This window comes from Hyalella azteca, unplaced genomic scaffold (assembly GCF_000764305.2).
Source record: "Hyalella azteca isolate HAZT.00-mixed unplaced genomic scaffold, Hazt_2.0.2 contig2316, whole genome shotgun sequence".
Classification (NCBI taxonomy): domain Eukaryota; kingdom Metazoa; phylum Arthropoda; class Malacostraca; order Amphipoda; family Hyalellidae; genus Hyalella; species Hyalella azteca.
This window is the reverse complement of record NW_025932596.1, coordinates 244553-267733: the sequence shown is the minus strand read 5'-3', so window position 1 is coordinate 267733 and position 23181 is coordinate 244553. Positions and strand designations below refer to the sequence as shown.

At 38.7% G+C, this 23181-nt stretch overlaps 2 protein-coding genes across 5 annotated transcripts in view; one reads left to right on the top strand and one right to left on the bottom strand.

Moving 5' to 3' along the window:
• LOC108672042 (coatomer subunit alpha) overlaps positions 1-23181 on the bottom strand; it is a 39875-nt gene that overhangs the window by 15791 nt on the left and 903 nt on the right. For 3 of the 4 annotated variants that reach the window (XM_018159659.2, XM_018159657.2, XM_047885529.1), the window contains exons 2-6: positions 19480-19578; positions 4392-4539; positions 4070-4150; positions 3047-3233; positions 737-781 (exon numbers count right to left, since the gene is read on the bottom strand). In XM_018159659.2, the coding sequence (XP_018015148.1) occupies positions 737-781; positions 3047-3233; positions 4070-4150; positions 4392-4539; positions 19480-19559 (541 nt within the window). In that variant the 5' untranslated portion in view covers positions 19560-19578. The remainder of the gene's footprint in view (positions 1-736; positions 782-3046; positions 3234-4069; positions 4151-4391; positions 4540-19479; positions 19579-23181) is intronic. The other variant, XM_018159660.2, reaches the window with a different exon arrangement.
• LOC108672044 (proteoglycan 4) lies at positions 12885-18734 on the top strand. The gene is made up of 3 exons (XM_018159662.2): positions 12885-12964; positions 16657-16978; positions 17573-18734. Exons 1-3 carry the CDS (start codon positions 12953-12955, stop codon positions 18373-18375), a joined length of 1137 nt encoding a protein of 378 aa, XP_018015151.1. The 5' UTR covers positions 12885-12952; the 3' UTR covers positions 18376-18734.

Sequence of the window (23181 nt, the reverse complement as noted above, 5' to 3'; positions counted from 1 at the left end):
AAAATATTAAAAAATTTAAAGCAAGGTTAGAAAAATGGAAAGAATACCATAACGAAAGATAATCCTTATTAGCTCCAATTAAGAAAATTTCAAAAAATAGACAATGAAAGCAAGCTACCCTTAAATGAACAGGCACTGATTGAAATATTACCAAGCGTTGGAAATGTGAAGCTTAGCTTTTAACTGAAAATAAAATTGAAATTGAAAATTGAATTGAAACATTTATACACGCATATAGGAGTTAGTTGGTCTTTTTCGAATATTTCATTTATAAAATAATAGAACTTTGAGAATAACAGGCTTTTCAGGGGTTTGCCTGACTATCAGAACCGATCCAATGCAAGTTCGTCAAGAAATTGATCAAATAAACCTTTTAGTAGTAGCAAGCACCAAGAACAAGCCTCAAACTTCCAGTATCAGATTGTTCTAGCTGCAGAAATAGCCTTTAATTTTTTTTGTAACGGTTAGAAGTCAAAGGCAGAAGAGATGAGCCGTAACCATTCGTCCCTAAGTCGCTGCAAAAAAATGGCCAATACCCTTGAACTGTACGTAGGCGATCAGAAATTAGCACCGTTTGTTATTGCCAGCAGAAGCAAGCAGCGACAGACAAAGCCTGGGAAACCGTAAGAAGTTGCCCGACGCAACGGCGACAATCCTTTACATTCACTAAATAATAAGTTAACGATAGAATTGCTGAATATCTTGTGATGGTCAAAATATGAAGAGCGACACTCACCCTCCTGAGAATTGCTGCCCCCAAGCCCAGCTGTTGTCACGATACCTGGGCATAGAGGGGACACTGTTCTGGGCCGTACTTATTGCTATAACTCGCTTAAGTACAGTTAGCATCTTAGGTACAGCTAGCATTTCAAGTACAGCTAGCATCTTAAGTACAGCAACGGCGACAATACCCAATCTTAAGTACACGAATATAGGGTAGCAGATTTCTCGACTGTGATTGGTGGGTTCAGCTTGAAATGCCGTTATGTGATTGGCTTATAGCGTTACAAATTCTAAACGTTTGTTATAGTACGGCCTCTGTTTTGGGTACTCGTTTTCTACGTTCGTGGTAGACACAATTATGTTTATTGTAAATCACAGGGGTTATTAATCACAGCTTTCGTTGATATACCAGTTAGTTACCATCACCGTCCCAGAATATCGAGGGAGTTTCAGTTCTCCGATGTAACAGCAACTATTTTTGACATACCAGCTTAATACTTGTTCAGATAGCTGCTCTTTGCACATTAAACAGCTTTATTTCTTGTTTGAAATAAACCCATCCATGAGCATAGCGGGTTCTCAACAGCAGGATAATTCGATTCGTGTAAATATGAGTCGTCACTAACAGTGTTCGTTGGTATAGATAGCGCGCAGCATAGAAACATAGCGCAGCAAATGCTTAATGCAAGCCACAATTATATTGCAATAACAGTGTTTAAATTGCGACTTTATTTTCTCCGCAGCGGAGCCAAAGAAATGCGAGGATGGTACTTCATGTTACTAATTGTACTTAACACAACCGAGGGCAGTACTATCGTAACTCGCTGAAGTATACGAAGCGGCCGAGTTCTCATCAGTCCTTGCTGAGTTTAGCTCGAAAAGCCGTCAGCCATTACTTTACAGAGTGACGGAATTTCAACTATTTTGAAAGTAAGGCTCCAAGACTAGCAACACTCAATATAGGGCAGCACCACTTTTATGAATATTGTCCCTTTTTCAGGTTAGGAAACTATATATTCAGCTGCCATCCGCTAAATGTTTCGGAAGAGGAGTGCGCAATAAGAAGGAGAGAAACTTCTCAGCCATCATGTTGGGCAGCCTTCTAGTTTCGGATGCAAAACGCTGAAATTTGACCACAAAAAACACAAGAGGTTCATTCACTTGGCTCACAATAGCCATGATTTAAAACCACACATTTAAAATGCAAAGGCGCCAAAAAATACATTAAGTTAAATCGCGAGCCAAACGCTATACTAACGAAATATTTATGATTAATAAATCAAATTAATAAGTACAAAATAAAATATAAGTGAAACAGACTCAGAAAGCTTCGGATTCAATCAGAAACATAAAATAACACTGTATACTGATAGAAAAAAAAATTATACTAGGACTCAATATTAATAATACAATTACTAATAGACAAGTTATTATAGCAAAAAGATGAAAAATAGTATGAGCATTAAGCCAGATGAACAGAATCTCGTGGCAGCAATCGTTAAATTGTCAAATTTTATCATCATAATCAACGCACCGCATTGAAAAAGGAAAGCCTTCCATTGTACACAGCTCAAACATAACTGTTTTATCAGTCGTGCATGCATGCCAGCAAAGCACATAAAGCTTTTTTGGGACGCAGGTCACTCAAGTGCCGACACACATAAATGTCACTACAGTTAACAGAGATGATAAATGTTTAAATAAATGTTTACTGGCTATCAAGGCCGTGACGCAGAAACGTAAGAAAGCCTCGACAATGTCAAACCAAAATGCGTCAAAATCAATCGAGGACGAAAATCACTAAGAAACAGTGATGGACTTACGAGAATTATAATAAGAATGGTTGAGAGGAATATATTTGTACCACTATTACGGTATCGAATATGCAATTGTTCGATTAACTAGTTCCCGAGCCAGCAACTGCAGAGGCTGAGCTGTGAGCTAATAATTGTAGTAACGGTGAACCCACGAGGTCATACCTAAAGTAACAACAAATACGTCGACCTCTGTTACTCTTCAGTTCCGTAGTTTAATAATAATCAAGTGACTAAAGGGAAGACTTATATCAATACCCATTAATCGAAGTGCAGATAGAGTCCCATGTAACTGGAGCAATTAGATCTAAATTCACTATAAGAAAAACCCACAAGTCATTAACTAAAATGAAAGTATACCTACCAGACACTATGTGTAGCTAATAGACCAGTCACAGCAACTTACCAAACTGCGTCAGGATGACCCATAAAAAAGCGAAAAGCTGTATCGCTACTTGAAGAAAAGCTCCACTCATTTCTGTGAGTGTATCATCACCGACAAAACCCACCAGAAATGTCCCAGACTCGGACGCTGGAGTCGAGGGAGGCAGACACGATGAGGTCCTGCGTAGGATGGAAGCGTGCGCACATAACGTAATGGTTGTGGCCCGTCAGGATGCTAACGCACTGCCGGGACTGCCAGTTCCACAGCCTGATGGTCTGGTCGTCGCTGGCTGACAGGATCCATGGATACTCCTGCAGTGTTTGTGTGGTATTGTTGTAGGTATTTAGGTTATCGTGTGTCAACTCATGGGAAATTATTTATATTTCAGTAATCTTATATGAAAGTAATCATAATTCAAGTTGAGTCGAACGCCATGTGTAAGGCGAATAAAATTTCATATTCAGGATTAAGTGGTACAAAAAAAAATTGAAAATGAACCCAAAGCTATTTTAATTAGGCTATGAAACGAATAGTGAAGACAAATACTATAAATTGTTATATATATAAAATTTTAATCCTCTAACATACACCAGGTGGCGCTGAAATAGTTTTCAAATATCCCTCATTTCGAAGGATGTCATAACAATATCCTTTAGCAACAACAAGTTTCCCTAACTCCAGGAAATTGCAACAGTTTACAATAGATTTAATTTTCTAATTTTCAGGAGTCACAAGCACTTGAAACAGATTTTATTTTGCCACCACATCGTTTCTCAATGATACAAATAATGCAAAATGGTTAAGAAGTGATAGACGTCGTTAGGTTAGCAATCAGGGAATTTAGATGAAGTGTTCAAATTTAGAGTTAAACACGTAGAACGAATTAAAAATTTAAGTTAAAGAACGTGACGGAGAGTAAAGTTTAAGAGAAAAAAAAAATAGTTAAAACAAAGGTTTTCAATAAGAAACAATGTTAAAAGAACATGAATAGCAATATATTTGGTGAAATACGAATTTAAACTGAATTATTAGTAGCTTGCTATTCAATACCTGAACGCCGTGAGTAAATTAACACTGGGGTAATTAGTAAAGAATTCTTACATTGTAAATGTACACCATTTTTAAAATATAAACGCTACATACGAACCTGGTGGAACTCCACGGTGCGGATGTAGTCCAGGTGACCCAAGAGGGTGAAGAGACAACGGCGCAACTTGTAGTTCCAGACCTGTGAATAATACACCGTTACAGGTCGTACTTTTGAGTATAGATCAAGTGCAGTACTTTTAGTACAGTCTAAGCTCATCAACGCTGAAATTAGGTCGATTAAATTTTGTTTCAACGTCATTTCCCTAGAGGATTGCTTCCATGCGCATAAGTCATCGAATCACTCAATAAATCAATAAATGTGCTATTTAAGAGTACAGCAATTTGCCTGATTGATATAAAATTCATATAGGTTCGAGTACCTTGATCTTGTAGTCGTCGCCGCCCGACACGAAGAGCGGCTGTTGCTCGTGGAAACACACGGACCTCACGGGCCCCTCGTGGTCATCAAACTTGTCCACCAGCGTACACATGCGGTAGTCCCATAGCTGGATCACCCCGCTGTGCAGGCTGTGGTACAGGAGAGATTAATGTAGTGCTGTGGTACAGGAGAGAGGGGGTAAATGCAGTGGATCACCCCGCTGTGCAGGCTGTGGTACAGGAGAGAGGGGGTAAATGCAGTGGATCACTCCGCTGTGCAGGCTGTGGTACAGGAGAGAGGGGGTAAATGCAGTGGATCACTTCGCTGTGCAGGCTGTGGTACAGGAGAGAGGGGTAAATGCTGTGCATAACTCCGCTGTGCAAACAGTAAACAAATAAATAATGGACAACACGGCAAGTAGGTATCATAACACAATTGAAAAGAAGAGTTTAGTCTAGAGTGGCATGGGTTAACAGTGAGTTGAGTGGTGGGGGTCATAAATAATAATTTAATATTTAAATGAGCTGGCCAAAGCGTTTTTTGAGGGCAAAAGACGGAAGTCCAAAGGTAAAGTTAAATAAAGTCATCCAAAAGCCAGATACAGCTTTCAAATCCTGAATATTATTCAAACCAAAAATGTATGCACATCTTACCTATGAATTGATTTATAATTGAAAGATTAGGCAGTTTTATAGTTATAGAAATGAGACACTGATCCAACCATCAGGATAATCTACAACCGTTCACAGGAAAATTAATGAGTGATATTGTACAAATAAGGACATACTTTTTCATCCCCAGCACGAGCACAGAGCAGACGTAGCACTGATACGCCCTTTCGCCGGGCCAAACTTAGTCAGGATGACCCACGCAAGCGCAATAAGGGCATCGCTCATTGTACAAAATCTCACTTATTTCTTTGAGTGCGAAATAAGAACAAATATTTCATATAACTAATTGCTGACTTGCTTCTGGAAAACAGCTAAAAGACAAGTGCGAACCTTGGAAATTTACCTTCTTTCGACAAGCACGCTCAATCTTATCCGAACGTACTGCACCTATATATGCATCATCGCTGATAACTGTCAATCCTCACTAACGAAAATATTTCTCCCTTGAAAAGCTGAATATATTCGGGTAGCACCCAAAAATGGGTCATTATATTGTCCGAAAAGAGCAAAATGTGCATCGCTATTAGAACAAAGTCTCGCACATTTCCTAATTTGTCTCAGTTATGAATAATAAAAATATAACTCTGATTAACTCAGTACTCACTGCAGTGAGTGACAGAGAGCGCATTTTCTCGTCGACGAAATCATGAGGTCACGGACGGACGGACGGACGTACAGACGAACGGACAGACAGACGGACATGACGAGCACAATAGTGCATTTTTTCCATAAATGGGAAAATGCGCTAAAAAGAAAATGTCATTGGCTACAGAATGAAGCGGCGTCTATATGAAGAGAGAAATTCATACTCTCGCTCTCGCCCAAGGTCTTCGACCGCCACATGCAATGAGTACCACGCCGGTCAGTCCTACACTGAACCACGAGACTGAGAAATGAGCAAAACTTTGTCTAGATAGGAATTTAAAAGCAAAGAAAATACCACAAAAATTCACCATATCTTTATAAGAGAAAACGTTTCGGAGTCCAGCTCCATCGTCAGTTCATAACACTAAATTCTGTTCAGAAAAAATTCAGTCCTAGAAACACAATTAAATCAATTAGTAAAGTAAAATGCACTGTCAGGTTTCAAAACAGAAAATAAATAAATAAGAAATGTCTAAATGTCTAGAAATGTCTAAATAGCGATACAGTTGTGCTCTGGTATGGGTAGGAACCTGTCAGCATTATAGCGCAGCAGAGGCTATACAATGGCCGGTAGCAGAACCTGGCAGCATTATAGCGCAGCAGAGGCTATACAATGGCTGGTAGCAGAACCTGGCAGCATTATAGCGCAGCAGAGGCTATACAATGGCTATACAATGGCTGGTAGCAGAACTTGACAGCATTATAGCGCAGCAGAGGCTATACAATGGCTGGTAGCAGAACCTGACAGCATTATAGCGCAGCACGAGCAGAACCAGTTTACCATCACCTCATGCACGCCCAGAGGCAAACCATGATGCAGTTTACAGCGCACCAGGGCCTATACTTTCCAAAAAAGTTAAGAGATCGTAAGTTCATCAGCCAATCATTGACGGCCTTTCAAGCCAAATCCACCAATCATAGACAAGAAAATAGAGCGTAAGTTTTTACGTTCACTTAGCGAGTTTTCAAAGCATGGACCCAGAACACGAGCAACAAAATGCGAATTATGAATGGCAGAAAAATTAGGCTTGGGTGTGTTTGGAAAAGTGATGTACAAGAAAAATTCCTAATTTTAGCCGAACGAAATAAACAGCAGACATTTATTTATATAGAAAGAGATCTTCATGCATTTAAAGAAAATATATTTCGAACGCCAATTAGACTCTTTGCAAATATAATCAGTCTACGATAAATCTAAATACGGGATAAATAATTACAATAACATTAAATTGACGAGAAATTCGATGAATGGAACTCGATTGTTAACTTTTTGGACACGAGTGTGCACAACGATTGAACAAGCATCCACAACATCTACGACGGTAACAGAGTGAATAAATACATAGGACATAATAGATAACTACATATGATGTATAATATAAGCAAACAAGTATAAGTAAAAAGAGCGAATGATTGGCCTTGCGTGCAGTGCTGTTATCAGTGAACTGTCACACAGAAGCACTGGACGCACTGCACATTTGCTGCTTAAAAAATTGCAGTCTCGAATAACCGCTTTTTTATAATTGTCGCATTTGTGGAACTGTTGCCAAACCAGACATTGACTTATTTTTCGGGGCAAAAAAAGGCAGCATAGAACGAGTGAAGTTGCGGGAAATTTTATTTTCAATATAAGCTAGCCGAACTACTTCGAGACAAAATAATAATTTACTACAGATATACTCATACATAACTGATCAAAATCATTGATACAATATCAATTACACGGTTCTCTACGCTCTTTCTTAGTTGAACAATAAGGATCGTACGTACAGTAGGAGAAATGAGCGAGGCTTTGTCGAAATATTGATCTACTTTTCGCTCATGCAACGGGTCATTCTGACCCAGTTTGTTCCGGCAAACGGATACATCGGTGCTACATTCGCTGCTGTGGGTGAGAAAGTGTGTTACTATATGGACAATAATTAATTTTTCTTAGTGATACGTTCACCAATGATTAAAAATATTTGTTCCACGCCCGGCGAGTGAAATTTAGAACTGCGGGCGCGGGCTAACGACGGTTTAAATGTTTTCATGTACTCAGGATTATGCCCCGAGGTTACGTCTGCCGTCTTCTTATAGTCGCAATTATTGAATGCGTTCGCTGAGCAGACGCATAAGGGCTGTCAGGGTCACGCAGCGATTGGGCAGCAGGTATAAGCTGTGCAAAAATTACAGCTGCAGCCTCTTTGACCTTCGCAAGAAAAGGAAAGTGCAAGCGAACAACAGTTCGGCTGATTGCGCGCGGCATTACAAGAACACTCGCGTGAAAGGTCATCTTGAATGAATCTGATACCTTAATACATTGAATCCATGAAGGTGAAGCTTGAGTGAAATTCTACGAAATACATCACAGGCACTGTGCTCAGGCTAAGAGGAAAGGTAATATTCTTCCAGGAAATGTTTAGTTTCGAAGCACGCGCTCATGAAGGTAAGATTAAAAACGTACCTATTCTAAGAAACTCAGAAAAATGAATTGGTCATCTTGTTCAAATAGTGACACACTTTCTTCACGTAGCACTGATACTTCATTTTGCCGGGCTAAACAAGGCCAAACAAGGGCAAGAAGTGCATCGCTATTTGGACAAATCTTACTCATTTCTATGAGTGAAGGCGTCACATAACAGTCCTTAGCGACACATGAGCGAGGAGTTTTAAAAAGCTGTTCTCATAAATTGAAGTAGATAGCCGTAGGCAGCGAAGGCCTTGAGAATAGCAAGGTTTCTGTAAGCCGGCGGTTGCCCGATGATAAAGAGACAAATGCTTGACTTTTAGCATTCACGTTAAACAACGCTTGGTGGAGTTCGTTCAATGTGTGCATGGTCGATCGTAAAAGACTCTTAAGATATCATTCACGGAGTTAACAATAGAGAATTCCATTGGTCAAAACAGATCAGCAGGTATTTTAGTGGAAATAAAGAAGCCCCAATTTACAATTTGCAAGAGTGTCATGTAAGCTTAGAGATAAATTTAATTCATTGTTATTTTAATGCTCATCTCTTCACACTTGATTCGGTGCGTTATAAATTCCACATATAAGTTTTAATTGGAATTTCAAATTCAAGTATGCTACTTAGGTTTGTTGTACAGTTAAGGAGATATAATTTTTTTTATGTACACATAATAAGGTAAGAGCAAATTTTTTCGAGGTATACCAAATACGGTAAATGCAATAGTAACTGGATTCAGGATCAAGAGATGATAAATGAAAATAGTATGAGCGAACTGGTACAATGTGGATTGTGGATGGTAAGCTCATTCACGTTTGTTGTCTGAGTACTATAAAGAAAAAGCTGCATTCTTCAGTGGGAATAAGTCGAGATACCATACGAAAAACACAGCGAGCAAGATTCTCACCAAAAATATGATAATGGAGAGTAAGGAAATCGAATAAAATGAAAGGATTAACTGTTCTGACGAACATGACTGACTCAGTCACAACTGAGAGTGTGATAGGAGCCGAAGTCTGAACAAAAGTTGCCATGCAGCCTACAATAGCCGGTAGTGTTGAGATCAAGGTTACGTAGCACAAATATCAACCAGAGAACAATGAAAGAAATAAGTGAGTAGTGACAAGCAATGAAATGAATGTGCAGTGCCAAGGAATGAAGGAAATGAGTGTACAGTGCCTAGAATTAAATAAATTGTGAAATTGCAAGCAATGAAAGAAAAAGGACATATTAGCAAGCAATGAAATAATGAGCAAGTAGTTGCAAGCATTGAAAGAAATAAGTGTGCAGTTGCAAGCAATAAAAAAAGTGAAAAACAACAATAGTTTGCTCGACGGCATAAGTCGTGCAATAAAGTTTGATAAATTTTCATCAGATCTAACGCTGCAAGCATGGCCGTTAATTACAAAGCAATATATACAATGGGAATAAAATCTTGCCTCCAGAAGTAAAATGGATTTTACAAATTAAAACCATTCAGTGTTGGAAACTAATTTATGTTATCTCGTATAAGAAAAAAATATATTTTTCTGTGTTTATATGTATGCCGTAATCGAAAAAATACGAGTTTTTCCGTTTTTAACCTCTCATGTTTTTGTTCGAACAATTGAATTCATAATCCCTTAGAAGTAATAGTAGAACCCCCCATATCAATGAGATTGATATTCACTACTTTAACACGAAAACGAAACATTTCTTGTAACCCGCATACGAATTCAGACACGTTTCATACCCACGGCCCACTCGAACACTAACTACTCTCTTTTATTGCGCGAGTTGATGTCTGCGAAACGTTTATTACGAGTTGATTTCGTTAAAACGTTTATTACGAACTGATTTTGTTGAAAATAAAAAATAAATTAATACGAGTTGTATTTTGCTGAACAAAAGTTTATTACGAGTTGATTTTTTTACGAGTTGATTTCGTTAAAGCGTTTAATACGAGTTAATTTTGTTAAAAAAGTTTATTATGAGTTGATTTTGTCGGGAAAAACGTTAATCACGAGTTAATTTGTTAAAACGTTTATTACGCGATGATATCGTATAAACAACGTTTATTCAACATTAATCATTCAATTAATCAGCATATTAATCTCGTCATATGCCTGACGAGAAGGTCTCGGCCGAGGTGCTATAGCATGATTACTTTTACGTGACCACCCAAAAGTTCGAGAGCCGGAAAAACTTTCCCTTTCTAGCATTTCACGCGAGTGCAGGAGTCCTCGGTTGTGAGCAAAACAAGTCACAAACAAAACATGTTTGAGTCTCACCATCACTCTACAGCGTGAAATATGACTGTGCTTTTGAAATAATTGTTCACCGAGCTAATGGCTTTCCAACATGGCCGCAACAAGAAGCAACTTTAGCTATGCTTACGGTAGTTTTCACTTTTTGCCCGAATATAATTTTTCCAAAGAGAACATTAAGATCAAAGATTTACACCATTGAAAATTCCACATACGAACAAATTTCTTGTTTTAGGAAGCTGCACGTGAACTTCAATGAAGATAAAAGAGTGATCCTTGAGGGGCGAGGCTTTATATATTACGAAACACAAAATTTATAAGTTATTTCTCCGGTATCAGGTACTTCTCATTAAATAACGTCAACATTAAATCCTACTTTTTAGGGTGGTCGACAATTGTTACATAACGATACAGAAAAATTCACAGGACAATAATAAAAAATTGTCCTGCAAAGGATCGACTTAAATTGAGTTTTTAACGAATTCTACACTGAATACAGCCTTCATAAAATACAGTCATTAAAAAAGATATCAAAAATTAACAATAACGTAACAGAATAACATTTAGCAGGATATGCGATTCATTTCGCGGTTTTTTATCAAAAAATAATTTCATTTGTTCTATGATTAGTAGCATTACTAAATTAAACTAAAGAAAATTGCGGATTAAGGAGAATGATAGTGATACATTATATATACATTACAATATAATTAAGTTTTAGTTTTTTATACAACGACAGCATTTAATTAAACCTCGTCTACGCAGCATGGCCTCCAAAACCTGTCGCACCGGATCACCACGCGACTACCGAATGCGTTAATTTATGTCTTATTATAGACTGTACTCGAGTTAGGTTACTATAAAACCAATTGAACAGACTATAAAAAATTATGTGTTTCGAAGATACATTCATTCAATTCCATATCGCGGGCCGTAATATCAAAAATAGTACAAGTTCGTACACCGTCAGCCAATCACTGACAGCTCTTCAATCTAAACTCAGCAACGCTACGTATACATAGGACGCTACGTGTACTAAAGCAATTTCCGACCCCAGATCCAGAAATGAAAACGACTTATTTAAAAATATAATAGGTTAGTGAGACATAGAAATGCAGTCAGCCAAGTCAGAAAAATTCAAGTGCAAATAACGATTCACTTATTGCTCAGCAATCCTGACCCACTCTTTTCCCAGGAAAAAAGAGCGTAGCAGCGATACGTGCCGTAAGTGTCACAATTTGGACAAGACGAAACTTTTTTCTGAGTGCACGCTCAGTCACGAAAGTGAAACCAAGGGACACGGCAGCCGTGGCTCCGACATAGCCAGATAGAACTGGATGCGTGGAGCTGCATCGCCTCAAGCTTCCATTCACTCACAGAAATGTGTGTGACTTTGCCTAAATAGCGATGCACTTTTAACACTATGGAGTGGGCTATCGTAACCCAGTCAAATGGCGTTTCAGTGCCACGTGTAGAAATTGGGTCCTTATTTGGACCATACGACCCATTCATTCCTGGGAGTGAATATATAATGTATTTAAAGCGCACAGCATGAGAAGAGAGAACCTTATAACGCGAGACTGTGATAGTGATGTCTAATCATTACCATAACAGTGATCTGATTAATTATATCAGGCATTATAGGTATCTGAATACATGGTTCTGAAGCTCAAACTAATCCGCTACACGAATGCAGCAAATATATATAGAAGCACTAACTCATTTATCGTTCTACACAGCCAAATGATTATATTGAACATCACTTCATATGACATTTTTTGAGCTACAAGGTAGACATTTTAATTAAATAGGTGTCGACAGAATAACAACTTCTGTGACAATAAACGAGTTCGGTTTAAAGTCACGGAGAAAGTATAAGCGTGAATAATGTTCGCGTGGACCAAGATAATTAAGGCGGCCATGTTTCTCATGCAAGGTGGAACCCTTTTTAAAGCCAAGAAAGAAAAAAGTGAATTGATCTGAAGAGATAAGTTGAAGAAACACGCTTAGGCAGGCGATATTTCAATAGATAAATGAAACGCGGTCTTCAGCACGCAATTTTACGAAGCATTCATCGATTAATTTTGAATTTAATTAATGTGATGCCAATGCAAGTCAACTGTGAAGACCGTGAACTTAATTGTAGCTTCTAAAGGCTCTGTTGCATTACTGATGTAATAAGGGATGGGTGAATATTCCAGCAACGAACTTGCAGTATTGACCAAACTGTTATTTTAATGTCGACCTAGATTTCAGGAACGATACTCTTAATAACATCGTTGAAATTTGAGCAAATGTTAATTAAACTTAAGAACCAAAAACAAGAAAAAATAAGAGAGCAAAATGTTAATTACGTTTGCAGATTTAATAAGGAATGAGATGCAGGCCAAATGACATAAGGGTAGGCAACCACTAAGACATATGGACCTCAAAGTACAAGCTCGACTCGCACGCCAGCCCCACTACATATATAAAGCCAGCAATTGTCGAGCCACGAGTTCAGTCTAGCACTGAGAGGCAAGTGAGACGGTACACTTAACAGCCCGCTTCGCCATGACTCGACTGGTGAGTGATCAAAATCAGAGTTTTTTTAATTACATTTCGGTGAAATTGATTCGATGAGATAACAGAAAAAAATTGGAAAAATTCTGAGGAATCTGATAACTTAATTACATTTATTATGATAATGAACCAAAGAATAGATAAATATTTCTTAGAATGGTATCGGAAAAGGTTTTTTACAATTACATAATTTAAGTTCGATTATTTGCGCATGGCTTTTCAAGTACCTACTTCGATTGATATTTATTTTAAATACACTCGAATATCTAATAGACGCACGCACTGCGAAAGAGCATTTAGTATCTGAAATGAAGTAAAAATCAAGAAATTAGTCGTCAAATCCCAGTCAGTAGTCGTTCGGTGACTGAGTCACGGCCAAAGTCACACGACTTTACTATCACAAACAACAGAAAGCATTGCGATACGGAAGTTGATGAGACGCGCACGAGTTACGTTCAAGTGAAAGTGACGAGCTAAAACGTTCCAATACGAGAAAAACACAACGAAACTTGAAAGTATCTTCAAATAATCGAACAATTTAATGAAAAAAAATTAATGACATTCGATTAAGATAACATCGACCAGACTACCAGCCGATAAAATAGTCATCATCAACAATGCTGGTAATTTTATTCGCTTGGATAAAATTGTTTAAACATTTTCATTAGAAATCAACCAAAAGAAAATTTACCTTGCAAAAAAGGAATAATAGAGAAAAACGAAGGAATTGTCAGGTACGTTGCATTGCGCCCGTCACGACGAACGCGTAAGCAAGAGAGACGACGAGGTCAAAATGCCATCGATGTCACGAGGATCATTGGAGTCATGACATTTCACTTGGCGACCTTATTATGTATGAAATCAACAATGAACAATGCACGAGCGAGCTTTAAGAATGAAAAAAGTAATGCTAAATTTGTAACACAAATACCACTTACAATAAGAGACAAAAAATACAGGTCTTAAGGAAAAAAGATGGGATTAATGAAATTAAATAATTTGCACTGAAAGAAAATAACGAAAGATTGATTGATAGTTGATAAATCACCAAACGTAATTGTTTCATTAATAATTTATCAAATACGTATAATGTAATTGATAATAGTAATAGTATTGTCCGAGTTAAATCGTTGCCACGTTACACATGCAATGCCGCAATCGCCAGGTCAAACGTGGACAAGCATCATTAAGTTCCTATCCCGGGCTAATCGTACGGCAAAAGTTTATAAGGCGTAAAGGATTTAAAGAGCGCAAAGATTTAAAAGGCGAAAAAGTTTAAATGACAGGGAGGTTTAAAAGGCGGAGAGGTTTAAAAAAAGGAAAGGTTTAAAAGGCAGAGAGGTTTAAAAGGCGGAGAGGTTTAAAAGACGGAGAGGTTTAAAAGGCGGAGAGGTTTATAAGGCGGAGAGGTTTAAGAGGCGGAGAGGTTTAAGAGGCGGAGAGGCTTAAAAGGCGGAGAGGTTTAAAAGGCGGAGAGGTTTAAGAGGCGGAGAGGTTTAAAAGGCGGAGAGGTTTAAAAGGCGGAGAGATTTAAAAGACGGAGAGGTTTAAAAGGCGGAGAGGTTTAAAAGGCGGAGAGGTTTAAGAGGCGGAGAGGTTTAAAAGGCGGAGAGGTTTAAAAGGCGGAGAGGTTTAAAAGGCGGAGAGGTTTAAAAGGCGGAGAGGTTTATAAGGCGGAGAGGTTTAAATGGCAGAAAGATTTAAATGGCATAAAGGTTTAAAGGGCGGAGAGATTTAAAGGGCGGAGAGATTTAAAGGATGGATAGGTTTAAAAGGCGGAGAGGTTTAAAAGGCGCAAAAGGTTTCAAATGCGAAAAAGTTCAAGTAAGGGGACACCTCAGAAATGGAGAGAGGAAAGGGTTTTAAAGAGCGGAAAGGTTTAAAAGGCGGAAAGGTTTAAAAGGCGGAAAGGTTTAAAAAGTGGAAATATTTAAAAGGCGGAAAGATTTAAAATGCGTAAGTATTTATAAGGCGCAAAAGGTTTGAAATGCAAAAAAGTTTATAAGGCGGAAAGATTTAAATGGTGGAACGGTTTAAAGGTCGCAAAGGTTTAAAAGGGCAAGTCCTTGAGCGCTCAGATGTCGGCAATAGTGCCACAATATGCAGCTACTTTCGAAAGTTAGGAGAGAAGGGTAGGTCCTCTGAACAATCTTGAGACCGGTTAGCTCGGTGGAAAATGTCAAGGTGGTTCACTGGGTTGCGGAAGCAACGTATAATCGTCAAAACGATTATGCAGGAAATAGCGGAGAAAAACTTATGCGGCGTAAGGCAATTGACGATAAAGAAAATTATCTTTAAAATAGCAATGTTGAACAATGGATTAAGCCAAAAAAATTACGGAGTAACGAGAGTAGCAACATAGTAAAAACGAGGGTCTCATAACGGAGGCAATAGCCTTTCAATTTAGTCAAGGGCTACCAGTTGAGGCAAGGATTCCGAATTGAAAGGGTCAATTGTAGGCGAGGGACTCAAACTAAAGAAGGGGCCAATTAGTGTAATGACCTCAACTGGAGGAATGGTGCTCGAATTGAGCATAGGGTGAAAATATCAGGGCCAAGCCAGATTTAAGAAACACATGAGGTTGGAATGCGTTAAATGTAACTCCAAGATTTGCGATTCCTGCAGAGTCACATGAAAAAATTCTAGCCTTTACATTAGGATGAAGCTGTCGACGCGAATTTGCGACCAGGAGCTCGAGTCCTGAGTTCAAGCAAGGGCCCTCGATTGAAGCAAAGGCTTCCACTTGCAATAAGGACCGAATTGTGCATAGGGTCCTGAATTCAGACAAGGGCCCTTGATTGAAGCAGAGGCCCCAACTTGCAGCAAGGCGAGCTATGACAGCAAGTGCTGTGTTGCATAAGCGCGCGTTTGCAGGACCTGGAGACCAAGTAAAAACAATAGGCTGCAGTAAGACCGCTGGCACAGATCACGACTCGCGCGCGTTCAGTTCTGGTAGACAAAAAATACAATACTATATACATAGAGTTTCTGACACCATGCTTGTACGTGACCTTTTCTGCGACGGAAAAAATTGAGCCGTTCCATAAGGACGTTGCTTAATAATTTGCGAAAAATTGTAGTTTTGCGATATTTTGTGTTCCAGTGTACTTCATGTAGAATGTTTCTCAAGCAACTGAGTGCAAATTAGACGGTAAAATTGACACCGAGAGAAAAAATGCCATTTTTCTTCAAAACGTACTAGTATTGTCTTTAATACTGTGAATAAGTGTATGTAGTATTTATTCAAAGTTGAAAATAGTCCCGTTAACTACAGAACAGGCATTTTACCTATTTAATTGTGCAATGCGACTGTAGTTTGTGGAAATGTGTATAAATTCCCTCAAACCAATAATTGCATATACCAAAGCAATGCAATGGCTTCAGCGATCGAAAGTACGGTATTTATATATGCTCTACTACACACTAGCTACTAGCGGACACCAGAACGATCCTTTGCGTTGCATTTCGTATATTTTTCTAATTGAATAATATGCCTCATTCGCCTTTTAGTTCCATCTATATTTTCCTATTCCAGTTGGACCTTCAGAACTATCGGGAATTAAAGATGTCACAACCTCTTGAATAAATTTGCATAAAATGCGACAACCGCGAGATTTGATAACAGGTACAATTCAATAGCAAGTCCATCTTCTAATATCTAGAAACGTAATAATTAATTTTGTTCAAATTTCCAGTTGTGTGCCGGCAGCGCCCTGCTGCTTCTCTTGACGTTCCTCCTGCATCCAGCAGTGGACTGCCAGCTTACAAGTCCAGAGGTAAAGAAAATTACGATTCTGGACTTGTTTCAAGAGGAACCAAGTCTGAAGGCAGAGCTCGAGGCCAGGTTGCAGGAGAAGAAACACACGCCCACAGACCCAGAAGGCAAGTCCACTGCGGAGGAAGCTCCCACTGATGCAGAGGCTGCCGGTGAAGCTACACCTTCTACACCAACTTCTACAACCACAACTTCTACAAGCACTACAACCTCTACACCCACAACCACGACCACCACAACAGGTGAGGTCTCAGGAATTCTACACTTACTGAATTTTCTTCCGTTCGTACAGTATACGCTTTTGTACATAAGTGACGATCTTCTGTGTAACAAGACACAAGTCGATAACACTAACGGCGTATCAATGGCTATAAAATTTCCCATAATTAAAACCACCCATGAATACGACAAAAATAACAACAAATTCAAGGAGATGCATAAATAATAGAAGGGAGGTTTCAGGTCAATTAACTACTGTAAGTTCGGGTCGCCTATGGCGACAAACGAATAAGAATACGGGGTGATTTTTATACCATAAATTGCAATTCTAGGAATGAGAGATAATGTTTCACTTAGTGCCTGTAGAGTTCAGCCTTAAAGCGATCTTCAGAGCGTACCATCTACGGTCGGTACGCGTCTGGTAGGTACTGCATGAAGAGACTGAATTTCAGATACATATAACATTTACTCGACGATTTTACAACAGAAATGGAGAGAAAAACTTCGGGCGGTTCTGAATAACTATTTGAATGAAATGATTGAATTTTTTTCGATGAAAATTCAACTTGAAAGGCTGCTAACGATTATCTTTTTCTGTGCATTGTGGCCCGCCTTAGCCAGTGAGGACAAACGACGGCCCTCCCGACAGCCCACCCGCGAACCCCAACCAGCCAAACCCCAACAATCCGACGACGCAACCGTCGTCGTCGAGCCCGACGAGGCGGTAGAGAACAAACCCACCGCCGGGACCGCCAGACGGGTGAGTCCACACCGTCTGGCCCTACGGCGTAGCCAACCCGGCGTGGCGGCGGGTAGCCCTTCTTCAACCACCACAAAGGAGGAGGCGCCATCTGCAGCTGAGCCCGAGCCGGAGAAGAAGGAGGTCAAGGAGGAGCAGAACCAGGAGGCACAGAAGGGCACGGAAGAGACGGAAGCGGGGACGACTGCGGCGCCGGGAAACAAGAAACTCAGAGCCCGCTTCTCGCTTCCCCCAAGAAATGGTAACGCAGGTGGACAAACTACCGCTGCTCCTAGCACAGGTGAAACGGAAGCTGCTGCTGGTCCCGCTAAGGGATTGAATCGCTTAAGGAACGCGAGGCTAGGACCAAGTAGGACTAAGACCACCGCAGCGAACCAAGAAGCTTCGGCTGCTGATGAAACTCCAGCGCAGGTGCGAGCTGCTGAGACAGAAGAATCGCAGAAGCCAGCAGGGCGTCTATCGCTGGCTGAGCGCCGGTCGCGATTTAACAACGCAAGGACACCAAAGTCAGAAACAGAAGAAGGAACAACAAATGCAGAAACAGAAGAAGAAACGCCAGCGGCTGCACAAGATGCCACCGCAGCAGAAGAAACTTCAGATCCCCAGGCATCACGAAGGAACGCTCGTAGATTCCCCACCATAGCAAGACGTAACAGCTGATCGACCTCCGCAGAAGCAGACGAGAGCATCATATTATTACATCATAAGCGCATCTTTAGTTCATCAGCTTACCTTGCTCGACTCTAGGTATCATTAATGTATACATGACGCACTTATCATCCTTTGCTCGATTAGATTTGCACTTATTTCTATTAACATGACGAGACGAGAGGAAATTTCTCATCGAAAAAGCATTCTCGCGAGCGAATAAAGCCACCGTGTAATGTAATTTCAATAATAAGCCTTGACGAGCAATTTATTCTCCTTGTTAATGTACAGTAAAATTATTTTGCATGCATCACGCTCCGATCGCTTGAGTTCGCTTCCGAGTAATATTTGCAATAAAAATTACAAACTTTTGAAGGTTTCATTCCCAAAATAAAGCTTTCGTTATTGAGACATAAACTCATCTGGTCCAAAAACGATATCTTGTTAGAAGAATGAAAATGTATTTACCCTCTTTGATGGTAAAAAGACCTAGAGGTCTTCCTTAAACAAACGTTCAATTAAAGTTGTCAAAAATAGCTGCTAAGCCGACACTTGAAAGAAATTGTTTCTAGATAGGTATAGATGTTGTAGAGAAAAATTAATCCTGGAGTTACAGTTCATCACAGGAATCAGATTTGGGAATTTATAATATATCTTCTGCCTAATTTACACTTCTTTTCTTCAAAACATATGTAGATACCTACTGAATTGAATAAATAAAATAAATTTATCATAGGGGGAAAAACAAATGCTCTATGGAGAGCTTGAATAAAGAGGTTCCACCATCAGCAAAAAAAAATAATTGTAGTAAAACGAATGCAATAAAATTAACTTTTTTCCCCCACAGCATCGACACAAAAAAAAATGAGAGAATGAATTTGGACAGGTTTACACAAATTGCCTCAAAACATCAATCATACAAAATGCCTATATAATAATAATCTTAGACATACCTGGTATATACATATAGAGAAAGAAACAACTGTAAATGGATTAACTCACAAATCTCTGTGTCCCTTAAATTTCAACTCTACTGACATCAATGGAGATGAGAATGATAACTTTTGGGCATTAACTTAAGAAATACGATTAGACTGACCAATTTTTGACACTCACCTCACCAATATCCATGGTCTTTTGGTGTGGAAGGATAGGCCTTTCACCCTTGCACTCTTGGTTTCAAACTTGGTGAGCATATTTTCACACTATCAGCATCTGGGAGAGAAACGATTCATTACATAGGTACTTAACTTATAAGGTACTATTAGTAAAAACAATACAAATCCAATAAAGTCCAATAAAATAACATCCCCCAATCAACCTAGGTCTAGACTCAAGTCTAAGGGGTAGGGTGAGGTTGGGACTTGCACATTAGCTAATAAGTGTGTGAAGCATGAAGAACCTTTCAGCATTGATTAACATTATTAATTAATTTAAAAATTAAGATTATATATTTATTTTGAAGCATCACTTCAACGATTGAGGTTACATTTTGGAAATTGAACCTTAAAATCAAATTAACAGTGACTTTAACCCTAAAGGCAATTTTTAATGTCATTTCAGCAAGTTGCCCCAATCAAAATGCTTTGATTGGAAAATACTATTTTGAGCTGGAACTAAAGCCTTACTAACATTTTTATCAAACTGGAAAATCAAGCAGAAGCCAATCATGAATGATCCAAAAATGCCCATCCTTAGAGATGATTTTATCTGCTACTGTGACCCTTGCATTATTCATATGATTACATTGAGAAAAAATGCCACATTTGTACCCATGCTTTTCAAATATCAACCAATTGTTTTTACTTTTACCCAAGTAAAATTCAATAACAATGGCACATTTTTACAAGCAATGTTTGAAAATCACCCCTAAAACCATCTTTTTTACCTACAATTTTTGAAAATTTCAGCCTAAAATTTCAGGTTGAAGCCACCCTTGAAAGAGACAATCACTTGTTATTATGAACAATTGCACCCATTCCAATTATCCTTCTTTAATTTTTTTGTGTAAAAAAATAAGAAAATGGCATAAGAATGCTGGCATGGAATGTATCTACCTTCTGAGACATGATCAGGGTTGTAATTTTTCTACTTATTTCTGAAGTCTCTAGTCTCTTCTACTCTCTGAAGTCTGTTTCTGAAGTTTCCCTAGTCCCATCTAATAGTTGACAAAAGTGTACAATTTGGTTGCAAAATTTGACACATAAGAAAAACTGGTTATATAAGGCCGGCAAGATTTCAGCAATAAGTAGAAAATCCATACTAGCATGAATGCTTCAATTTGTAACACTAGGCAGAACATGGCAGCATTCTAAATGCCATCTAAATCAACATGTACCTATGTAATTGAGGAGCGCAGTGGCAAAAAATAGCAGGACAGCCACATGCTCCAATACAAGTGGGCCAGCAGCATTGGCAGCACCCTTGTTCAACTACAATAGGAGCGGGACAAGCGCATGCTCTAATGTGAGCTACCGCAGCTGCTGGCCAACTTGTATTGGAGCGCAGGGCTGTCCTACTCCCCCTCTGCCCCTCAAGTGAGTAGTGCTGGAGCACTCTGGTTAGCCTGGTGGATCTAAATGACCAACCATTTCCTAGCATTCCACCATGGGGCAGAATTTTCTAAAAATTGCAAGTAAATAGGTTAATTTCATGGGTAATTTTTAAAAAACCTCAGGTAAATATTAGCTGTCCTTATTTATTACTGAAGATATTGAGAAAATGATGCAGGAATGGATGAAATTGGTTAGATTCACTTGAATTTTTAGACTAATGCTACAAGTTACAAAAACCATGCATCAAGAAATTTTTACAAGTCAATTTCTCTTAAATAATGGAATGGTCCAAACTTTTTTCAATTGGCAGTAATGTCACTGGCCTTTAAGGGAACTGTTTTGGTGTAAAAAAACTTTTTTATTTACAGACGGATTGTTTTGAAACTTGGTACACGTATGTAAAACAGAAATCGATGACTTTTTTGTTTGTGTGAATTTTTTGAAAAAATGAAAGAAAACACAAAATTGATGGAAACGCTAAAAAAGGGGGTACTGTAGAAATCTATCTCCTCATTCATTAAACATGCTACGACATCAAGAGACATATCATTCGATTTGTAACAAACATATCTAAAATCAATCTGACCATTTTTATGAATTTTGAATTTGTTTGGGAGGGAGGGAGGATTTTCCAAAAAATTTTCCATACCCTGATCCCCTTTTTCCAATATATAATTCAAACTATAACAAAATAAAAAAAATGATCAGATGGTTTCTAGAGATTGTTCTTAGAAATAGAATGGTAGGCTATATCTCTCAACTTCTCAAGTCTCATTGCTGTAGCTTAAGGGGACCGTCTACACTCCGGACAAACTTCTACAGTTATTATCCAATCATGATGAAACTTCACATACATACGTAAAATGTAAAAAAATAACATTTTGCTCCTATGAATTTTTAAAAAAAAAATTGATAGAAAACGTGAAAGTCATAGAAAATGGCCAAAAATGGGTACTTTAGAAAATCTATCTCCTCCTACAAATCTTGTCCTACAACATTGAGACACGTATCATTCGATTTGTAAAGACCATACCTATTGACCAACCCATCACTTTTTTCATTTTCCCCTTACTTTTTTTTATGCGCGTTTTTCCCATTTTTCCACTTTTTCCCTGTTTCCCCCCCTTCTCCCCCATATATATGACGAAACATGCACAAATTAAAAAAACTGATGGGTTGGTTGACAGGTATGGTCTTTATGAATCAAATGGTATATGTCTCATTGCTGTAGCTTTAAAACTCTAGGAGGAGATAGGTTTTCCGTGAGAGCAGTAGGAGGTTTACAACATGCTCAAAAAATGGCCACGTGGGACGTAAATGGATGTAAAAGAGTCGTAATGTAGCCTAGATACCGTAATTAAGCCTCAAACCAAGTCAGTGAGGCATAGTGCAACTGGCAGTACACCTCCCACCTTGCTGTCTTGATGGGCACTGAGTGTGTTGGTGTTGGCCGCTATACGCAATATTTGTAGAGCTTCTCTTGAATCATCTCCCATTCAAATAGTGAAGGCTGCCCCCCACCGCCCTCCATTCTGCGACGCGTCTTGCACGTCAAAATGCAGGTAGAGAGATGGTTCTGATACCGTTCGATGCGTCAGAAGACAGAAAGTAAGCTTTAAAATGAGTATAAGCACCGGGTAATGCCATAATCAGCCGCTTTATGTCAGACGTTCCTTTTTAGTGTGTTCAGCTTCCTAATTAATCCCATAGACTTTACTGAAGGGGCCTTGAAAGTTGAAACTGCCCCCTTTTAGGGAGCTGTCACAAATTCATTTTTCGGCGTAGAGGGATGCTTCTGGTACTGTTTGATGCGTCAGAAAGTAAGCTTTAAGATAAGCACAAAAACCAGAAAATGCCAAAATTTGAAATTTTAGGATAGATGGTCCCCTTGATAATCATAGGAGGAGATAGATTTCTAAGGTGCATAACTTAAATTTTTCAGGAAAGCCTAAAAACAGAAATTTGTCATCATTAAAGGTATAAGTTTTACTTGCACTTTGGCGGCTGTCGTTAACGAACAAATTAACGCACTAAAGTGGTTTTGGGATCATTAGATTTAGATGTGAATCTTTTGGACCTTTAATATAAATATACTAAAAACCGGAATTTCCGGAAAAGCCACAATTTTAGATTTTTGACGAAAACAGTCTCCTTAAATTAAGAAACAATCTTATTTTGAAATAAAACTGAACCACAATTTTTAGTCAAGATTAAAATATTACAAATTACAATGGCTTACTAGCTTTCAAGTTATTAACTAACT